Source organism: Trachemys scripta, chromosome 16 (genome assembly GCF_013100865.1).
Source record: "Trachemys scripta elegans isolate TJP31775 chromosome 16, CAS_Tse_1.0, whole genome shotgun sequence".
Lineage (NCBI taxonomy): Eukaryota > Metazoa > Chordata > Testudines > Emydidae > Trachemys > Trachemys scripta.
Genome location: NC_048313.1, coordinates 2,531,591 through 2,550,602, shown reverse-complemented (window position 1 = coordinate 2,550,602; position 19,012 = coordinate 2,531,591). Strand labels below are relative to the sequence as shown.

The following is a 19,012-nucleotide window of genomic DNA, read 5'->3' as shown; positions in this document are numbered from 1 at the left end:
TTATGCTGAAAGATACTAGCTGATCATCTTCCTAGTCATTATTATTATTCTCTTATTATCCCCAAAGTGCTAAAGTAAAAAAAGCCGCTCCTAGACTCAGCCCCCGTTAGGCTCAGCTGACAAAGGCTGGTTTTAGATCAGCAAGCCAGTGTTACTGAAATATGTTTAGTACTGATTAGCCAACGGCCATGGACACCGGTTTGGAAAAGTTTACTGAAGACACTACTTGCTAAAAACTACTGGGAATTGTCAGTGACTCCTGGAGAGCCTGGACTCCTGGGTTCTGTTCCCAGCTCTCAGAGGGGAGGGAGGTCTCGTGGTTAGAGCGGGGAGGGGAGTGGGGTTTAGTTATCAAACCTGGTGACTGAGAGTCAGGACTCATGGGTTCCGGGTAGGGCATGGGGTCTAGTGGTTAGAGCAGGTGACGGGGAGTCAGGACTCCTGGGTCCTGTTCCCAGCTCAGGGAGGGGAGTGGAGTCTAGTGGTTAGAGCAGGTGACGGGGAGTCAGGGCTCCTGGGTCCTGTTCCCAGCTCAGGGAGGGGAGTGGGGTCTAGTGGTTAGAGCAGGTGACGGGGAGTCAGGACTCCTGGGTCCTGTTCCCAGCTCGGGGAGGGGAGTGGGGTCTAGTGGTTAGAGCAGGTGATGGGGAGTCAGGACTCCTGGGTCCTGTTCCCAGCTCGGGGAGGGGAGTGGTGTCTAGTGGTTAGAGCAGGCGACCGGGCGTCAGGACTCCTGGGTTCTCTTCCTGGATTTGGAAGGGGAGCATGATTGGGTGGTTAAAGGGGGAAAGAGAGGCAGGACTCCTGGGTTCTTTCCCCTGTTGTGGCGCTCTGTCTCTCACACACACAGCCCACTGTCCTGACATCACACATATAAGCCAGTTCCTTTTTTTATCACCCATCAGCACAAATGTTACCAGTTCCTTTTGACTCAGCCCGGCCACAGTACAGGTCCCGCCCCGGGGCCCGCAGCCGAGAGCCTGTTCATGAGTTTTCTTTTCTTTCTCTCGTGCACAAGGACGCAAATGACCGTGGGGAAGCCAAGCCCGCGGGCCGAGCAGCTGCATGTCGTGGGAGTGAGGTGGGGGAGTGTTCACACACCCCAGCTAACCCCAGCTTAGCTCGGCCATGAACAGGAGAGAAAGCAAGAGGTAAGCGAGAGGCCGAGCTGGCTCTTGTCATCGCTGGGGCTTTCCTTGTGGCCCCGGGCGGCCGTTTCAGTCTGCATGGCTTCTCCTTTTCAGTCGTTTCAGTAGCAATTCCCCCCCCACCCCCTCAAAACATCGGCTTTTCACTTCCCGAGATGGCGCTGCCAATGGCTGGCCGCGTCCACAGCCAGCGGGCGGCGAACGTCGCGCCTGGGCCCGGGCAGGAATGCAGCCAGCTCTGGGGTAGGGCACGGGGAAGGCTCTGCCAGGGGCCCAGGAGGGCCAGCGCTCGTCGGAAACCGCTCGGGGCTCGGCTGGCCCGTGGCAGGAGGGCTGGTGAGAAGAGAGGGAGCAGCCTGACGCTTGGCCGACCAAGCCACTCCCTTCGTAAGGATCTCGGCACCTGCGGGGCCGGGCCCGTGGGCGTTGCTCAGGGAGGTTACAGTTGGCTTATGCCAGAGAACCCGACTTGAGGATGGATTGCAACCAGCGTCGCCTATAGGGGAAAGGGGGTCCCATTCCTGGTCCCCCCCGAGCCAACCAGTCCCCGCCCTGGGGCCAGATCAGAGCCAGTGCCCCCTAGAGGGGAAAGGCCCCGTGCCCCATTCCCTGCCCCCCATGAGCCAGCCGGTCCCGTTCCCCCCCCAATCTTGTTCTTGGCCATGGATTTAGTTGCCTGTTTCTGAGCACCTCACGGCTTGCAGATTCCTGGGCAATCCTAGATGTAGGGGAAGGGACCTACCCCCTCCCCCCCCCGATTTGCCCAAGCCCAGGGTCTGTGCAGGGTCCTTCCGCAGTAGCTTTTACCCTTAAATAGCCTGATTCCCCCAGGGCGGGGGCGCAGCTGGAGAAAACGTAGAGTCCTCCGGTAAGTCACTGAGTGAGGTGTGAGTGGAGGGAGAACCACCATCGCCAGAGCGTGGCAATGCACGGGTCAGAGAGCTGGGTGCGTGGGTGGGTGCAGCTGTCCCCCAATTCAGTGCGTGGTTGCTTGGGGGCACCGGGCAGACAGTGGATTGGTTGGTTGCAGGGCCGGCTCCAGGCACCAGCCTGGCAAGCAGGTGCTTGGGGCGGCCAATCCGGAGAGGGGCGGCAGGTCCAGCTATTCGGCGGCAATTCGGCGGATGGTCCCTCACTCCGGCTAGGGGCGGCCAAAACCCTGGAGCCAGCCCTGGTTGGTTGCACTGTCTGTAGAGCCCATTGAATGGGCATTGGATTGGCCATGGAGTCGGCTGGCTGGGCCGTGGGCCCGGCCGTGGAGTCGGCTGTCTGGGCGTGGGAGCGGCCGTGGAGTCGGCTGTCTGGGCGTGGGACCGGCCGTGGAGTCGGCTGGCTGGACCGTGGGACCGGCCGTGGAGTCGGCTGGCTGGGCCGTGGGAGCGGCCGTGGAGTCGGCTGGCTGGGCCGTGGGACTGGCTGGCTGACGATCACTGAACTGATGGTAGAAGATGGTGACTGTGAGGGTGACTTAGAACCTCGTCTAGAACCTGGAGAGAGAAAAGGTCCGTTACCTTCCAGCTATTCCAACGTCTGGGGTCTAGGAGGCCTAGAGAGGTCCAGTGGTTAGAGCAGGGGGGGCTGGGAGCCAGGACTCCTGGGTTCTATCCCCAGCTCTGGGAGGGGAGTGGGGTCTAGTGGTTAGAGCAGGGGGGGCTGGAAGCCAGGACTCCTGGGTTCTATCCCCGGCTCTGGGAGGGGAGTGGGGTCCAGTGGTTAGAGCAGGGGCACTGGGCAGGACAGAGAAAAGCCCCCCAAACCACCAGGCAGCGTCAGCCTTCCCCGCAGTGCAGCCCTGTGGCATGGAAGGGGATTGGGCAAGAGGCAATGGCAGGGGGAAGTGAATCGCCCTGGGCACCCTCCAGGTCCTACCCGCTCAGCCAGAGGCCTGCCCACGGGGGGAGGTGGGGGCCCGGCGCTGCGGGCCGTGGCGCAATGCGGCTGCTGGAAATGCAGAAGCAGGGCCGATGGCCCTGCCAGGAAAGGGGCAGGAAGCCACCCAGAGCCTGGTTTTGCGGGTGCGGGAAGGCTGCAGGGCTGCTCCCCGCTCTGGGCGCCCCGAGTTTGGGGCTGAGAGCGACACATGGGGGCTCTGCCCATGTCCAAGAGGGGCGTGGCAAATGCTGAGCCAAACGGTGCCAATGTGGAGCCAAATCTGTAGGATCCACTTGTGAGGTTAACACATAGAAATATGCTTAAAGCAGGGGCTGGGAGCCAGGACTCCTGGGTTCTCTCCCCAGCTCTGGGAGGGAAGTGGGGTCTAGTGGTTGTAAAGAACCCACCACAGCAGTGCCTGTCCGGCCCACACACCTTGTGTCACACGACCTGCACTACCGATTACTCGTTACATTAATGGCAGGTCCCCCTGGCTCTGGCCTGGCAAACCGTCCTCAGCTCACTCCCTGGCACGGGTCTGGCTCCGTCGCCATGGTTGTCTCTGGACCCTGCCACTTCGAGCCGCGTGCCGGGGCAAACACTGGGCTGCCCAGCTCCCGAATCCCATAGCGGGGTGGGGGGCTCTGGGGGAGACCCAGCCGGCGAGGGGCCTATGTGCCGGGGGCCCCGGGTCTGCCAGGCTGGGGGAAGCCCCTGCGGGGCTGTTCTCCTCCTGCCAACAGAGCCAACTTCACACTTCCCCTTTCCTGGGCTCAGTTTCCCGTTTTTTGTTTTCTTTTAATGTGGCTTTAGCACTGCAAGGAGCCCAGGAGGGGACCCGGGTCTAATGGGAGCCCGGACTCCTGGGTTCTCTCCCCAGCTCTGGGAGGGCAGTGGGGTTCAGTGGTTAGAGCAAGGGGGCTGTGCGCCAGGACTCCTGAGTTCTATCCCCAGCTCTGGGAGGACAGTGGGGTTCAGTGGTTAGCGCAGGGGGGCTGTGCGCCAGGACTCCTGGGTTCTATCCCCAGCTCTGGGAGGGCAGTGTGGTTCAGTGGTTAGCGCAGGGGAGCTGGGTGCCAGGACTCCTGGGTTCTATCCCTGCTCTGGGAGGGCAGTGGGGGCTGGTGGTTAGAGCAGGGGGGGCTGGGAGGCAAAAAGTCAGTTAGGTCCCGGGGCCTCAGCGGTCGCAGGACCTGGGCAGCAAGTCAGCCGTGACTCTCGGACTGGCCCCCTCCCTCTCAGGAAGTCGCGGGCGGAATGTCCCGGCCCCGCCAGCCCCGGCCCCGGCAAGATCCGGCAGCGGCAGAACCGGCGTCGAATGACCTGCCCCACCCCCAGGGAGATCAACACGGTCATGGCCAGCCTGGCGCTGGGCGAGCTCACCAAGACCTGCAGCCTGGAGCAGCTCGTCGAGAAATGTCTCAACTCCTTCGGTAAGGGGGCTCCCTCCCCCCCGCCGGTGCCCCTCACTCCCGACCCGCAGCCCCTGCTAGCCCAGCCCTGGGCTCCCCCCAGCTCTGCCGGTGCCCCTCACTCCCGACCCGCAGCCCCTGCCAGCCCAGCCCTGCCCCCACCAGCCCTGCCGGTGCTCCTCACTCCCGACCCGCAGCCCCCTGCCCTGACAGGTACACCCACCCCCCACAGAGGAGAAGGGCTGAGAACTTGTGAGTCCCAATGGGTTGGAATCCAGCTGCCCCATCCCATGCGGCAAATGTCCCCCCTGTCCCCATTAATGTTCCTCAAAGCCCCTTTGCCTCCCCCCCCCCGTGCCGTTAACCCTTCCCCTGCCGTTGCCTCCCCAGACCGGGACGGGAGCCTGTGCCGTAGCGACTACATGGTGAACATGACCTTGACCGTGCACAGCTGGGTGGTGCCCTCGGCTGACCTCGCCCGCTGCCTCCTGGCGTTATATCCTCCCCATGCAGCCCGGCCCCCCCCGCCCCGGGGCCCCCAGGCCAGGCCGGGAGCCCCCTCAGTGCAGCGGGCGGGAGGGGGGGCTGGTCAGACTGGGGCAGGGATGGGCCCCTGGGTGCTCAGCAGCGCCCCCCTCTGGCTGGGCTGGAGCTACACTGATGGTGGCAGGGGGGGGGACATGGGAGGGACGGGTGACCCCCAGCAGGGGGCGCTGTGTGGAGCACAGCAAGCCGGGGGCGGGGGCGGGGCGCTCTCAGGACTCCTGGGTTCTATTCCCGGGGACTCCAAGGGGGATGGAGCCTTAACTCAGAGCCACCTACCGGGAGGCGTCTGGGGAGGATCAGATGGAAAGACGCCAACGGATCTGCAACTTTGTCAGGTGAGAGCCCCCCGTGCCCTCCCATCCCTCCACTACTCCCCCTGCACCCCCCATCACTCCCCTGCCCCCCACTGCTCCCCCATACCCCGATCCCCCCATCGCTCCCATGCCCCCACTGCTCCCCGCCCCTGCACTGCTCCCCCACCCTGCATCCCCCATCGCTCCACTGCCCCCCACTGCTCCCCCGTACCCCGATCCCCCATTGCTCCCCTGCCCCCACTGCTCCCCGCCCCCGCACTGCTCCCCCACCCTGCACCCCCCATCGCTCCCCTGCCCCCCACTGCTCCCCCGTACCCCGATCCCCTGCCCCCACTGCTGCCCACCCCCGCACTGCTCCCCCACCCTGCATCCCCCATCACTCTCCTGCCCCGCACTGCTCCCCCTGTGCCCCCACCCCCGCATCCCCCATCAATCCCCTCGCAATCCCACTGCCCCCGTACCCCCACCCACCAACATTCCCCATCCCTCCAATGCACCCCATTCCTGCAGTGCTCCCCCTTCTCCCCAACGTTCCCTGCCTCACCCTGGGTGCGCCGGGGGGGGGGCACGGCCTGCAGCCGATGCCCTAACCCTGCCCCGCGTTTCCTGCCCTCCCCAGGTACTGGATCACGCATCACCCCGAGGCCTTTCGCCTGGAGCCCCAGCTGGAGGAGGCCATGGGCGAGCTCTGGCAGGCCGTGCAGGCCGAGGGCCATGGGCAGTGCCAGCCAGCGGACACAACCCACGTGTAAGGACAGACCCTGCCCGACCACCCTTGCTCCCTGCCTCCCCTTCCCCCGCATCCCTGCCCTCCCCATGGGGCGTGTGCCCAGGCATCTGGAGATGGTAGGATTGCATAGGTAGGTGGAGCTGGGCACAGGAGGATGTAGTGTGACCAGATGTCACGATTTTATAGGGACAGTCCCGCTTTTTGGGTCTTTTTCTTATATAGGTTCCTATTACCCCCCACCCCCATCCCGATTTTTCACATTTGCTGTCTGATCACCCTAGGTGGATGTGTTTGTGCACATGGGGGGCGTGCCTGGGTGCGCACAGGTGCCTGGGGTGTGCACAGGTGAGTGTATGTGTGCATGGGGTATGGGTGTGCATGGGCATATGGGGATCTGTGCACCCGTGTACAGCGCATGCATGAGTGTGTTTGTGCATGGGGTGTGGGTGTGCATGGGCACATGGGGATGTGTGGACTTGTGTGTGGGGTGTGCACAAGTGAGTATTTGCTCACAGGGTGTGGGTGCGCATGGGCACATGGTATGGTGTGCACCGGTGTGTGGGGTGTGCACAAGTGAGTTTGCTCACAGGGTGTGGGTGCGCATGGCCACATGGCATGGTGTGCACCGGTGTGTGGGGCGTGCACAAGTGAGTGTGTTTGCTCACAGGGTGTGGGTGCGCATGGGCACATGGCATGGTGTGCACCGGTGTGTGGGGCGTGCACAGACAGGGGGCGATTGTGCAGGCACCAATGCCCCTCCCGCCTCCCCCCGCAGCTGGACCCGCAAGGTCAGCTACCAGAGCAGCCCCAGCTGCAACAAGAAGCGGAAAGTGTCTCTGCTCTTCGACCACCTGGACGCGGCAGAGCTGGCCGAGCACCTCAGCTACCTGGAGTTCAAAGCCTTCTGCCGCATCTCGGTGAGCGCTCTCCGCCCCGGCCCTGCGCCTCGCCTGCCTCCTGCCACCCCCCCCATCCCCTGCAGCCCCCTCCTCTTTGGGGCGAACGGCTGTACCGAGCGGCGATCGCGCTAAACTCGCGCGGGAGGCATTTAGCAGCGCTGGAAAGAGGAAGGGAGTCAGGAGAGATCCCAGCGCTGACACCAGCCCCTGGGCCTTGGCCACCTCTGCCTTCCCAGGTCGGAGTGTAGTGTAGATCCCACCTCTCCCACCGGCCCCTGGAGAGCAGCTCAGTGGACCCCACCGCTGACACCAGCCCCTGGGCCTCGGCCAGTTCTGGGTCCCCGGGTCTGAGAGTGGCTCAGTGGAATGGCTGCCTTGATTGCTGAGTTCCCCTCTGTCTCTCCCCACTGGGCAGTACATGGATTACAGGAGCTACGTGCTGCATGGCTCCGTGCGGGAAAACCTGGCCCTGGAACGCTCCGTGGCCCTTTGCAACAGCATCTCCCAGTGGGTGCAGGTCATGATCCTCAACCGGCCCACGCCGCAGCAGCGAGCCGAGGTCTTCACCAAATTCATCCGCGTCACACAGGTGAGGGTGCCCTCCTGCTAGCTGTCACCAGGGATGGGGGCTGAAGGGGGCACTGTGGGGAAGGGGGAAGCAGGTCCAGGAGAGGTGGGGGAATCGGGGCATGCCAGGGGGTTCCGTGAGCCCTCACATGTGAACGTGTGCGCGTGCATGCAGGGGCGTGTGTGTGACTGCACGGAGGTGTGTGTGACAGTGCAGGTGTGTGTGCATACGTGTGTGCATGAAAGCATGTGTGTGTGTGTGTGCATGTGGGTGTGCATGGGTGTGTGCATGAAAGCATGTGTGTGTGTGTGCAGGCAAGTGTGTGCATGCACAAGTGTGTGTGAGAGGGCATGAGAGGGTGCATGCAGGAAAGTACAGGTGTGTGCACATCTGTAAGTGTGTGTGACAGCGCACGGACATGAGTGTGCAAGTGTATGTGCGTGAAAATATCCGTGTGTGTGCAAGGGAATACATGTGCATGAGCACGTGTGCGTGCAAGTGTGCACATGTGACACAGCAGGGGCCTGGGTAGTTGGAGCCGGGGGGGGGGGGGGCCCTGAGCCTGACGGGGGGGACGGACACTGGGCCAGATGCCTGACACCTCCCCCAACTCTCTCCCCAACAGAAGCTTCGCCAGCTGCAGAACTTCAACACGCTGATGGCGGTGGTGGGCGGCCTCTGCCACAGCGCCATCTCCCGCCTCAAGGACACCCACGCCCTGCTGCTGCACGAGGTCACCAAGGTGGGCCCCGGCTGCCCCGCGCACCCACAACCCCCCGGGGCTGCCCGGCTTCACAGGCCCCCCTACAACTGGCCGTGGGCTAGCGAGGGGCTCTGTGTGTGGGGGGGTGTCTCCAAGCTGCCCCCACCAGACCATCGCTCGCCCCCTAGGGCCATTTCTCCTCCTCCCCATATGGGGGCCGCCCCCCCCCCCCATTGGGCTCCCCCCTGCCCTAGCCAGGGGCCTCCGCAGAGCTGGGGATGGGGGCCGGGTGCCTGATCTCTGACCCTCTGGCCTCTCCCCCGCCCCGCCCCGCCCCCCAGACGCTGGCGGAGATGACCGAGCTGCTCTCCTCCTGCTGCAACTACAGCGCCTACCGGCGGGCCTACAGCGAGTGCACCGGGTTCAAGATCCCCATCGTGGGGGTGCACCTCAAGGACCTGGTGTCCCTGCACGAGGCCCTGCCCGACCGCCTGGGGGGGCAGCTGAACCTCAGCAAGCTACAGGGCCTCTACCAGCAAGCGCAGGAGCTGCAGGCGCTGCAGCAGGCCACGCCGCCCTTCGCCGCCAACAAGGACCTGGTGCACCTGCTCACGGTGAGCACAGCAGGCGTGCGAGAGAGCGGGGTTGCTCGTGCAAGAGGATTGGGTCAGGGGTGCAGGGTGGGGGGTGGTGGGGTGTGCAGGAGACTGGGGGGGTGAGGTGTGGAAGTGGGTGGGGCTGGGTGTGCGAGAAGGGTGGTGCGAGATGTGTGACAGGCCAGGATTTAGTGTGCAAGCAGCTGGGGCTGGGTGTGCAATGGGCAGAAGCGTGCGAGGGTGGGTGTGCAAGATGGGGCAGGGCAGGTGTTCAAGGGGGGTGCAGGCGCAAGGGGAGTCAGGAGGGGTGGGACTCGGGGGAATGCCCCAGATCTCTCCTGCACCCACCCTCGGCCCAGCCTGCCAGTCGCAGGGCTGCATCCAGCCGTCTTCCCGCCCCCCACCCCGCCCTGCAGGGAGCAGCGGGTCAGGTGCACTGGGGCACCGGCCAGCTTCCACCACTGCCCGTGCAAACAGGGCGGTGGTGCAAATGCACATACACACAGTGCCCAGTGAGCTGAGTGTGGTGGCACACACAGACCTGCCAGCAGGGAACAGTGGTGCAATTGCACAACTACTACCCCCGTGCCATCGCATGCCTGCACCCCCTGCAAATGGCTCGGCCCCTGGCCAGCAGGGGGCAGTGATCCCAGCCCAGCACGTGACCCCCTCCCCAGTAGGTATGGGAAGGTCATTCCCAGGGGGACCCTCTAACCCCATTCTCTACCCCTCCCCACAGCTCTCCCTCGACCTGTACTACACGGACGATGAAATCTACGAGCTCTCATACGCTCGGGAACCCCGCTGCCCCAAGTCCCTGGTAAGATGGGGGGGGAGCTGAACTGGGACCCCCCCAACTCTCCTCTCCCTGGTTTGAGGCACTCGTGTCTGACCCTCTTCCTTCTGCCCTCCCGCAGCCGGCCACCCCCTTCAAGCCCCCCGTGGTGGTGGAGTGGGCGCCGGGCGTGGCCCCCAAACCGGACCGGTTCACCATCAGCAAACACGTCCAGCAGATGGTGGAGGTGAGCCAGGCCCCCGCCCCTCAGCACAGCCCCCTGGGCCTCGGGCAGCGTAACATGGCCGGTAGCTACCTGCCCCCAAGCCGGCACAGGGCAGCTACCCCCGGCTAAGGCCCCAGCTGGGTGTGGGGTGCATTTGCCATGTGTGTTGGACAGGTGTGCAGTTGCCAGGGGGCATCACGGTGTGCAGTTACCGGGGTGTGCGTGACGGTGTGCAGTTGCCGGGGGGCATGTCATGGTGTGCATCACACCCATTCCCCACCCAGGGCAGGAGCAAAGGCATCAGTTGTCTCTAGCCAGCCCCACCACTTCCCAGGGCCCAGCCCCCGGGCAGGGGGCTAGGCAGTCGATGCCACCCCAAGGCCTGGACGGGGCAGGACTCAAACCGGGGACCTTCAGGGGAGCAGCTCCCCCGGCTGGCTGCAGCAATGAGGCTGTTATCCCTTTATATGGACCAGTCACTGCCCAGGCACGGCCACCTGCAGCCTCAGGGGAGGGGGTGCACTCGGGACCATATAGGATTCGGCCTGCCCCCAGCAGGCAAAGTGGGGGGTATCTGTCCATTTGATGCCGAGATTCAAAGCAATTCCCCCCAGCCGTATCCCCCCCAGCCGGGCTGACAGGTCAGAAGGGGGTGTCACCCTAGATCAAGGGGGGGGGCTCCCAGTGGGTATTGGGGGCAGGCCTAGGGGCGGGCTTACGCTGTGCTGTTGCTAGTTAATGCTTCTCCCCCCTCCCCCCCCCTCTGTATTTAAGAATTACGACCACGACCAGCGCGGCTGCATCTCCCCTGAGGACTTTGAAAAGATTGTGGCCAGTTTCCCCTTCTCCTTCTACGGCCTGGGGAAAGACCGGTGAGTGTGTGCCGGCGGGGAGCCAGGACACCTGGGTTCTATCCCCAGCTCTGTCGCTCCCTGGCTCTGTGCCTCAGTTTCCCCCCGCAAGGCCCCTTTGTCAGTATCACCCCCCGTTTCGGAGGCAGCCCCCTCACTGTCCTGTTCCCGTCCCGGCAGCGAGGGGCCCTACAGCCGCCAGGAGATCACCGACTACTTCATGCGGGCCTGCGCTGTCTTCTCCAAGCTGGGCCTGGGCTTCCTGCACGACTTCCAGGAGGCCACCTTCAAGAAACCCACCTTCTGCCACAGCTGCAACGGCTTCGTAAGTGACCCTGCCCCACAGCGCCCCCAGCAGCCGGGATGGGGTGCCCCAAATTTCAGGCCTGCCGGAGACCCTGCCCCCCAGCAGCTGGGATGGGGTGCCCCAAATCCCAGGCCTGCCAGAGACCCTGCCCCACCCCGCCCCCAACAACCAGGACAGGGGTGCCCCAAATCCCAGGCCTGTCAGAGACCCTGCCCCACATCACCCCCAGCAGCCAGGACAGGGGTGCCCCAAATCCCAGCAATCCCCCCCCACTGCAAAATCCCCTCCCCCCCTCTACAGGGACAATGCAACCCCCCCTCCAAAAGGCCGCAGCTAACAGGCTCTGCTCTCTCTCTCTCCTCTAGCTCTGGGGTGTCTCCAAGCAGGGGTACAGATGTCGGGGTAAGTGCAGCCCTGATGGGGCGACATATGTGGGGAGAACGTTGGTGACAGGGCTAGGGAGGGACAAAGGGCCATGGGACTAAGCAACCCCCGTGGCGGAGCGTGCATGCCCGTCCCCTACTGAGCGCTGCCCCCTGCTGGCTGGAGATAGAATTGCACAGCTGTGTGTCCTGAGCCCTGCACTGCTCACCCCGGAGAGGGATTCTCCTGGCACTGCAGGGGGTGGGAGGGCTGGGTTCCCCCTAGAAGGGGGGGAGTAATGCCAAGCCCCCCAGCTTACCTCATATGTCATCTCCCCCCCACACACACACCCCAGACTGTGGCATGAGCTGCCACAAGCAATGCAAGGACCTGGTGGAGCTGGAGTGCAAGAAGAGGTTCCACGCCAGAGCCCCAGAGGGGGGCACGCACCGTGCAGCCACGCCGGCCGCCACGCAGCACCCCAGCTCAGGTACCGCGGGATCTTCATGCTACCCCCTCCCCTCCTCCCAACAATGGAACAGTCCATCCCCCCTGCCCTCACCAGGTCAGTGGAACAAGCCGTGGGCCTCCCCTCTTCCCCCCAAGGCAGTGGACAGGCCCGTGGCATGATCCATTTTAAATGGCCACAAGCATGCTACCACCCCCCCCCTTTACTGGTTCAGTTAAACCCCCCCTACCGTCCCCCCCCCCCCCCCTCCCAGACGGGGGCACGGCCAATGGCCATTTAAAGGGCCCCCCCCGCCACCTGCTCTCCCCCGTGGCAGGCTCAGTGGAACGCCCCATTGCTGTCCACATCTCCCCTCACCCCAGTCAGTGGCACAGCTCGTGGCCAGCCCCATTTAAAGGGCCCCCTCTCCCCATGGCAGGGTCAGAGGAAGAGGCCTTCCCCTTTCCCCCGGTGGGCGAGCAGGCAGTGGTGCTGGCGGGGGTACCAGCCAGCCGGCGGCGGACCCGGGACGCCTGGACACAGACGGACGGCACCAGCCCCACGGCGGAGGGCCACGAGCCCCACGGCGGGGCGGGTGGCTGCAGCAGGGACCAGAAGCTCCTGGAGCAGTTGCAGGAGCTGGAGAAGGTGAGACCCCAAAACAGGGGTACGATGGGGGGGGTGGAGGAGGGTTGGAGTCCACCCCTGCCCCCCCAGTGGCTGGGCATGCAAATTGGGCCACCCACGGGTGGAGTTGGCTGGGGGCTTCCCTTGCACAGCTCTGCAGGGTCCCTGCTCTCGCCCCCCCACTCACCCCCCTGGGGCTCTGCTCCCCCCCACTGCAGGAGCGGAACCAGCTGCTGCTGGAGAACCTCGGGCTCCACTGCCGCAACGCCCAACTGGAGGCGGAGAACGGGCGGCTGCTGACGGGCGAGGCCGAGGGGCGCCGGGGCAAGGCGGAGGAGGGGGGGCACGGCCAGGCCTCGCTCACCCTGCTCCTGGAAGGGATGGACTCTCTGCACCTGCAGCGCGACTCCAAGGCATAACCCGGCTGGACTCGCCGCTCGCCCGCCCCCTCCGGATCCCAGAGCGCCCGCGTTGCCCGGCACCGCCAAGGGACTCAAAGCCGGCGGTGCCATCCCACGCCCTCAGGCCCCAGCAAGCCAGGCTCGGCACCACGGATCCCGGACTGTACCTGGGCACGGCCCCAATAAAGGGAATGCATCTTTGTCGAGCCGGGCCTGGGCTAGGCCCACAGCTGCCCCCTCTCTGCTCCATGCCACCGCGTTGCGGGGCGCCTGTCGACCGCTCCGCCACCGGCCTTGCCTCAGTTTCCCCTTTTGGCCTTTGTTAGGCTGTGAAGATAATTATGGAGATGGGGGCGGGGTACGGGCGAGCGCGTCCATCAGCATCGCCCAGGGTAACAAACGGGCATGACGGGGGGATCCCCAAACAACCCCCCGAAACTCAGAGCCCTGAACGCCAGGGTTCGGGTCACTTGCTGACAATGGAGTCACTGCCCATCGGCCGGGGGGAGAGGTGAACGGGGCCCGGGGCCCACCCCCCTGCACTTAGGGGCCGGGGTGAGGCCAGCTCAGAGCTTCAGCCCAGCTCCTCCACCCTGACCCACCCTCTCCACGGACCTGCCCCCTCCCACGACTGGGCATCAGCAGAGCTGTGGGGGGAGGGGAGCGCAGCACTGCAGGATCGGGGCCCAGGAGAATATCACATGGCCCCTCTATGATTGGCCCAAACCCGCCTCATGCTCCCCGGCTGCAGACAACCCCCAGCCCCCTCCCCATCCACCGGCGCTTCTGCTGGACAGCCCTTGGCTTTGACACTTTAATCCCCTTGGAAGGGCCCTTCGATCACGGTACAAACCGACCCCTGGATGGAGCCCAGAGCCTGAAATTTACAACATAGATCAACCTGCCAGCCCCCCGCAGAGCCCCTGAACGCAGCCCGCCGGGGTCCCCAGGGCAGGACCCTCCCCCTCCGCACCAGCAAGGCAACCGCCTCGTGCCTCAGTTTACAAAGGACAATCAACAAGCCACACATAGCCCCCGAGCCCCTGCCCGCTCCCTCCCCGCAGCCTCTTCTAAAACAATCCGCTCCAAATTCCGCTTGCCAAAGCAAAAGCTGCAGCACCCCCTGGTGGGGGATGTGTTAAGTGCAACATGGTACACTCCATGCACTTCCCTTCCCAGAACCCAGGAGTCCTGGCTCCCAGCCCCCTGCTCTAACCACCAGACCCCACTCCTCCCCCCCCCCCCCAGAACTGGGGATAGAACCCAGGAGACCTGGCTCCAGCCCCCCCACACTCCCCTCCCAGAGCTGGGACCAGAACCCAGACGTCCTGACCTCTGATCAGTAGCTGCTATCACCCCCTGGCTCAGGGCCGGCTCCAGGGTTTTTGCCGCCCCAAGCAGCGAAAAAAAAAAAAAGCCGCGATTGGCAGCAATTCGGCGGTAGGTCCTTCCCTCCGAGAGGGACAGGGACCCTCCGCCGAATCGCCCGACGTGCCGCCCCTTCCCCTTGGCCACCCCAAGCACCTGCTTGCTCAGCTGTGCCTGGAGCCGGCCCTCCCCTGGCTGTAGGGGGCCGCAGCCCCTCTGAGACCCAGCTCCCCTCCACCGCCCACTCTGCATAGTTGGGCTCTGAGGCCTTGAGTCTTTGCCCCCCAGATGCTCTGCCTGCCCCCCCTGCAGTGTAGGGGGGAGCTCCCGGCAGAGACGGAGCAGACTTCATTTCTTCTTCTTGCCCCGTCGGCCGCAGCGCTGCTGGCCTCCCCCCCCCCTCGCGCCTCTTCTCCCAGGTGGGCATGGGGGGCTCGATCTCATTGGGGCGGCCCCCTCGGTCTGGGACGCCGCCCATCAGCACCTGTCAGGGGGATGGGGAGGGGGGGGAAACAGGAGCAGAGGTAAAAGGCAAGAGAGACACCCAGTCCCCCGTACTCCGCCCACCCCGAAAGGGAGCTAACGGGGGGTGGGAAGGGCCCAGCACCCGGCCCTGCCGGATCTGTGGTCCTGGTGTGATGCAAGAGGAGGGGGAGGGGGTCTCGTGCCCTGGCAGTAAGGGGGGGAGGAGGAGCACCCCCCCCCCACTCCGCAAGCTGCTCTGCATGGGGGAGGGGCTTTGTGGCCGGACCCAGCAGCGTGTTCGTCTCCCCCCTGGCCTGGGCGCTGCCCGTACCTTGTTGATGGCACAGCTGGTCCGGTGGCGGCAGCGCCCGCTGCTGGTGCTGACGATGCGCGAGGCGTCCGCGCGGGTGGCCAGCAGCCGGGCCAGGGTGACGCCGGAGGCGACCGACTCAGCCTGCCGCAGCGGGGAGACGGCAGCCAGCAGCGCGGAGCCCTGGGCCTGTGGGAGAAAAATCACTCCCTGTTAGCTGGCGTCAGCCCCGGCCCAGGGTCCCTGGGACCCAGCCCCTCCTCAGCATCACCAGCTCCAGACAGGAGCCGGCGCCCCTTGGAGGGGAAAAGCCCCATGATCCATCCCCCCCCACCCCCTGCCCTGGGGTAGGGTTGCCAGGTACTGGGTTTAAAGGGACCCTGGCGACTCTGGTCAGCACCACTGACCAGGCCGTTAAAAGTCCGGTCAGCCGCACAGAGGGGCTAAGGCAGGCTGCCTGCCTGCCCGGGCTCTGTGTGGCTCCCAGAAGCAGCGGCAACATCCCCCCTCCGGCTCCTACGCACGGGGGCAGCCAGGGGACTCTGCACACTGCCCCCGCCTCAAGTGCCGGCTCTGCAGCTCCCATTGGCTGGGAACCATGGCCAATGGGAGCTGTGGGACAGCACCTGCAGACGGGGCAGCGTGCGGAGCCCCCTGGCCGCGCCTCCGCGTAGGAGCCAGAGGGGGGACGTGCCGCTGCTTCTGGGAGCTGCATGAGGTAAGCTCTACCCGGAGCCTGCACCCCAAACCCCCTCCCGAACCCTAACCCCCTGCCCTGATCCCCCTCCCACTCGCCAAACCCCTCAAGCCCAGTCTGGAGCCCCCTCCTGCACCCCAAACCCCTCATCCCCAGCCCCACCCCAGAATCTGTACCCCCAGCCAGAGCCTGTACCCCCTCCCACACCCCAACCTCCTGCCCTAGCCCAGAGCCCCCTCCCACACCCTGAACCCCTCATTTCTGGCCCCACCCCAGAACCCACACCCTCAGCCTGGGTGACCTCCTCCCACACCCCAACCCCCTGCCTCAGCCCGGAGCCCCCTCCACCCCCCTGCCCGGAACCCTCTCCTGCACCCCACATCCCTCATTTCTGGCCCCACCCCAGAACCCACACCCCCAGCCCGTACCCCCTCCCACACCCCAACCCCTTGAGCCAGCCTGGTGAAAATGAGGGAGGGAGAAGGATGGAGTGAGCGGGGGCGGGGCCTCAGAGAAGGGGCGGGGCAGGGGTGTTCAGTTTTGTGGAAGTAGAAAGTTGGCAACCTTACCCTGGACCCAGATTGGAGCCGGCGCCCCCTAGAGGGGAAAGGCCCCGTGTCCCATTCCTTGGCACCAGCCAGGCCTCTCCTCTTACTGGAATTCCCCCAGCCCCCGAGCCCTCACCTTCGCCCTCTCGGACCAGTGGAAGGACTGCAGGGTGACGTTGAAGCGCATGATCATCATGCGCTTGCGGCATTCGTACTCGGCACATAGGGCTTGCCGGATCCCCTCCAGCGCCTCCTAGCCGGGAGGGATAGAGAGCGACGCTCAGACACAGGCCGCCAGAAAGCCACGCCCCACCCCAGCCCCGCTGCACTGGCCCCTTCAAGGGGAGAAACTGAGGCACGGGGAAGGGTGCTTCCTGTCCCAAGCCAAAGAGGGAGGCAGGGGCGGGGAACCCAGGAATCCTGACTCCCAGTCCCCCTCCCCATCCCACACATGACCCCACTCCCCTGCCAGGGATCGAACCCAGGTCTGTTAAGGGCTCTATGCAATGGGGCTGTGCAGGGTGGTTCGGCACCGGGAATCTCTGGCAGGAACAGGGTGGGTCAGGCACCGGAATTCAATGAGGGGCCTAACTCTCTTTGTCTGCTTTTGAACCCTGCAGCCCAGGCCGGGACCCAGGCCCGGCCCTGACCCATGAATAGAGCCACAGGTTCTGCGCTGCGCCCCCCGACCCGGCCTGCCCCCCCCCCCGTACCCACTGCCGAGCCGTCAGCGGCGCCCTCAGCAGCGGTGCCATCTCCTGGTGGCCGGCGGGCAGCACGGACAGGGCCTCCGCTACCTAGGAGGGAGAGCACAAGTTCAGCGGGGAGACGTGGCGCGGACACCGTGGCTAGGGAAGGACGACGCCTGCCGGGCGGCTCCCCGCACCACGGGGGCCCGGCAGCCCGAGACACCACCAGGGGCTTGTCGGCCTGCAGCTGGTGCCCTGTTTATTCATTGTCCAGCACTGGCGCCTTGGAGCTGCAGCCAAGCTCCTACCCTGAGGACGGAGCGGGTCTGGCACCCCGTAGAGGGGACAGGCCCCGTGCCCCATTCCCTGCCCCCCTGAGCCAGCCGGTCCCCCGCCATGGTGCCAGATCGGGGCTGGCGCCCCCTAGAGGGGAAAGGTCCCGTGCCGCAGGTTCCCAGAAGCTCCCCCGACAATCGGCGCCTCTGACTCCTCACCTTGGATTTTATGTCCTCTAGGAGCTGTGGGATGGGGCAGGTCGGGGCCGGCTCCGGCCTGCCCAGCATCTGGTTGATGAGCTGCAGCTCCTGCCGGGCAGTGCCGGCCCCCACTCCCTGCCGCGGCGAAGGGGGGCGTTTCCGGCTCAGGAGCCGGGCGGCCTGCAGCTCCGAGCTCAGGAAGTCTTGGGAGAGAACATGGGGTGAGAGAGACACTGGCTCCGTGTCAGACATGGGCCAACCCTCTGGAGACAGGATCTTTATCTGGTCCGGACTCCTGCGTTCTATTCTCCTCTCCACTCCCCTCCCAGAGCTGGGATAGAACCCAGGAGTCCTGGATCCCCCCTCCCCCGACTCCACTCCCCTGAGAGAATTGGGAATAGGACCCAGGAGTCCTAGCTACCCCCTCTCCTCCAACCACTAGACCCCACTCCTCTGGGAGAGTTGGGAATAGGACCCAGGAGTCCTACCTACCCCCTCTCCTCCAACCACTAGACCCCATTCTTCTGGGAGAGTTGGGAATAGGACCCAGGAGTCCTAGCTACCCTCTCTCCTCCAACCACTAGACCCCACTCCTCTGGGAGAGTTGGGAATAGGACCCAGGAGTCCTGGCTCCCAGCCCTGCCGTTCAGAGGCCCCACAGGCTGCTCCGTCTGAGTAGCGAGGGCCTTTCACGCCGTCACCTACACAGCAACTGGAGGCAGAGGTGGGCGCTGCCCAGGCGGGCGGTCACGTCCCCCGTGGTGAGCGCGGCGTAGGGGCAGTGCAGCTCCTGCAGCAGCCCGCTCAACTCAATCTGGAAGGTCTCGGCATCTTCGGGGCCTGCACCGGAACAGGAGAGACCGATGAATCCCTGGGCCCCGGCGCGCTGCCCCCCTGCCCAGCCAACACCCCACTCCTGGAGCCACCTTTGGAGTCCTGGAGCCGTCCTTTGTAGGTGACAAATCTGAGGAATTGTCACAGATTGAAGTGTCGTTTGAGGAGGTTTTGGAATTAATTGATAAACTTAACAGTAACAAGTCACCGGGACCGGATGGCATTCACCCAAGAGTTCTGAAAGGACTATCAACTAGGGTTTGTAACCTGTCCTTTAAATCGGCTTCTGTACCCACGGACTGGAAGATAGTGAATGTAACGCCAATATTTAAAAAGGGCCCTGGAGGTGATCCCGGCAATTACAGACCAGTAAGTCCAATGTCAGGACCGGGCAAATTAGTCAAAATAATAGTAAAGAATAAAATTGTCAGACACATAGAAGAACATAAATTGTTAGGCAATAGTCAACATGGTTTCTGGAAAGGGAAATCATGTCTTACTAATCTATTAGAGTTCTTTGAAGGGGTCAACAAACATGTGGCCAAGGGGGATCCAGTGGACATAGTGTACTTAGATTTCCAGAAAGCCTTTGAAAAGGTCCCTCACCAAAGGCTCTTGCGTAAATTAAGTTGTCATGGATAAGAGGGAAAGTCCTTTCATGGATTGAGAACTGGTTAAAAAACAGGGAACAAAGTGTAGGAATAAATGGTAAATTTTCAGACTGGAGAGGGGTAACTAGTGGTGTTCCCCGAGGGTCAGTCCTAGGACCAATCCTAGTCAATTTATTCATAAATGATCTGGAGAAAGGGGTAAACAGTGCGGTGGCAAAGTTTGCAGAT

The 19,012-nt window shown here is 64.2% G+C and overlaps 2 protein-coding genes across 2 annotated transcripts in view; one reads left to right on the top strand and one right to left on the bottom strand.

Moving 5' to 3' along the window:
• The first annotated feature begins 911 nt into the window (after positions 1-911).
• On the top strand, positions 912-13,012 carry RASGRP4 (RAS guanyl releasing protein 4). The gene is made up of 17 exons (XM_034792966.1): positions 912-1,151; positions 4,263-4,453; positions 4,823-4,928; positions 5,251-5,313; positions 5,912-6,040; positions 6,798-6,939; positions 7,337-7,510; positions 8,115-8,231; positions 8,534-8,806; positions 9,528-9,608; positions 9,706-9,810; positions 10,552-10,661; positions 10,821-10,965; positions 11,313-11,349; positions 11,666-11,800; positions 12,198-12,406; positions 12,604-13,012. The coding sequence occupies exons 1-17, from the start codon at positions 1,129-1,131 to the stop codon at positions 12,802-12,804; spliced, it is 2,241 nt and encodes a 746-aa protein (XP_034648857.1). The 5' UTR covers positions 912-1,128; the 3' UTR covers positions 12,805-13,012.
• Positions 13,013-14,356: 1,344 nt separating this feature from the next.
• The window catches only part of FAM98C (family with sequence similarity 98 member C), a 15,337-nt gene continuing 10,681 nt past the window's right edge, over positions 14,357-19,012 (bottom strand). Inside the window, 7 exon segments of the mRNA XM_034792715.1 lie at positions 14,357-14,553; positions 14,555-14,638; positions 14,951-15,118; positions 16,311-16,427; positions 16,888-16,971; positions 17,358-17,542; positions 18,045-18,179. Of these exon segments, the coding sequence (XP_034648606.1) occupies positions 14,503-14,553; positions 14,555-14,638; positions 14,951-15,118; positions 16,311-16,427; positions 16,888-16,971; positions 17,358-17,542; positions 18,045-18,179 (824 nt within the window). The 3' untranslated portion in view covers positions 14,357-14,502.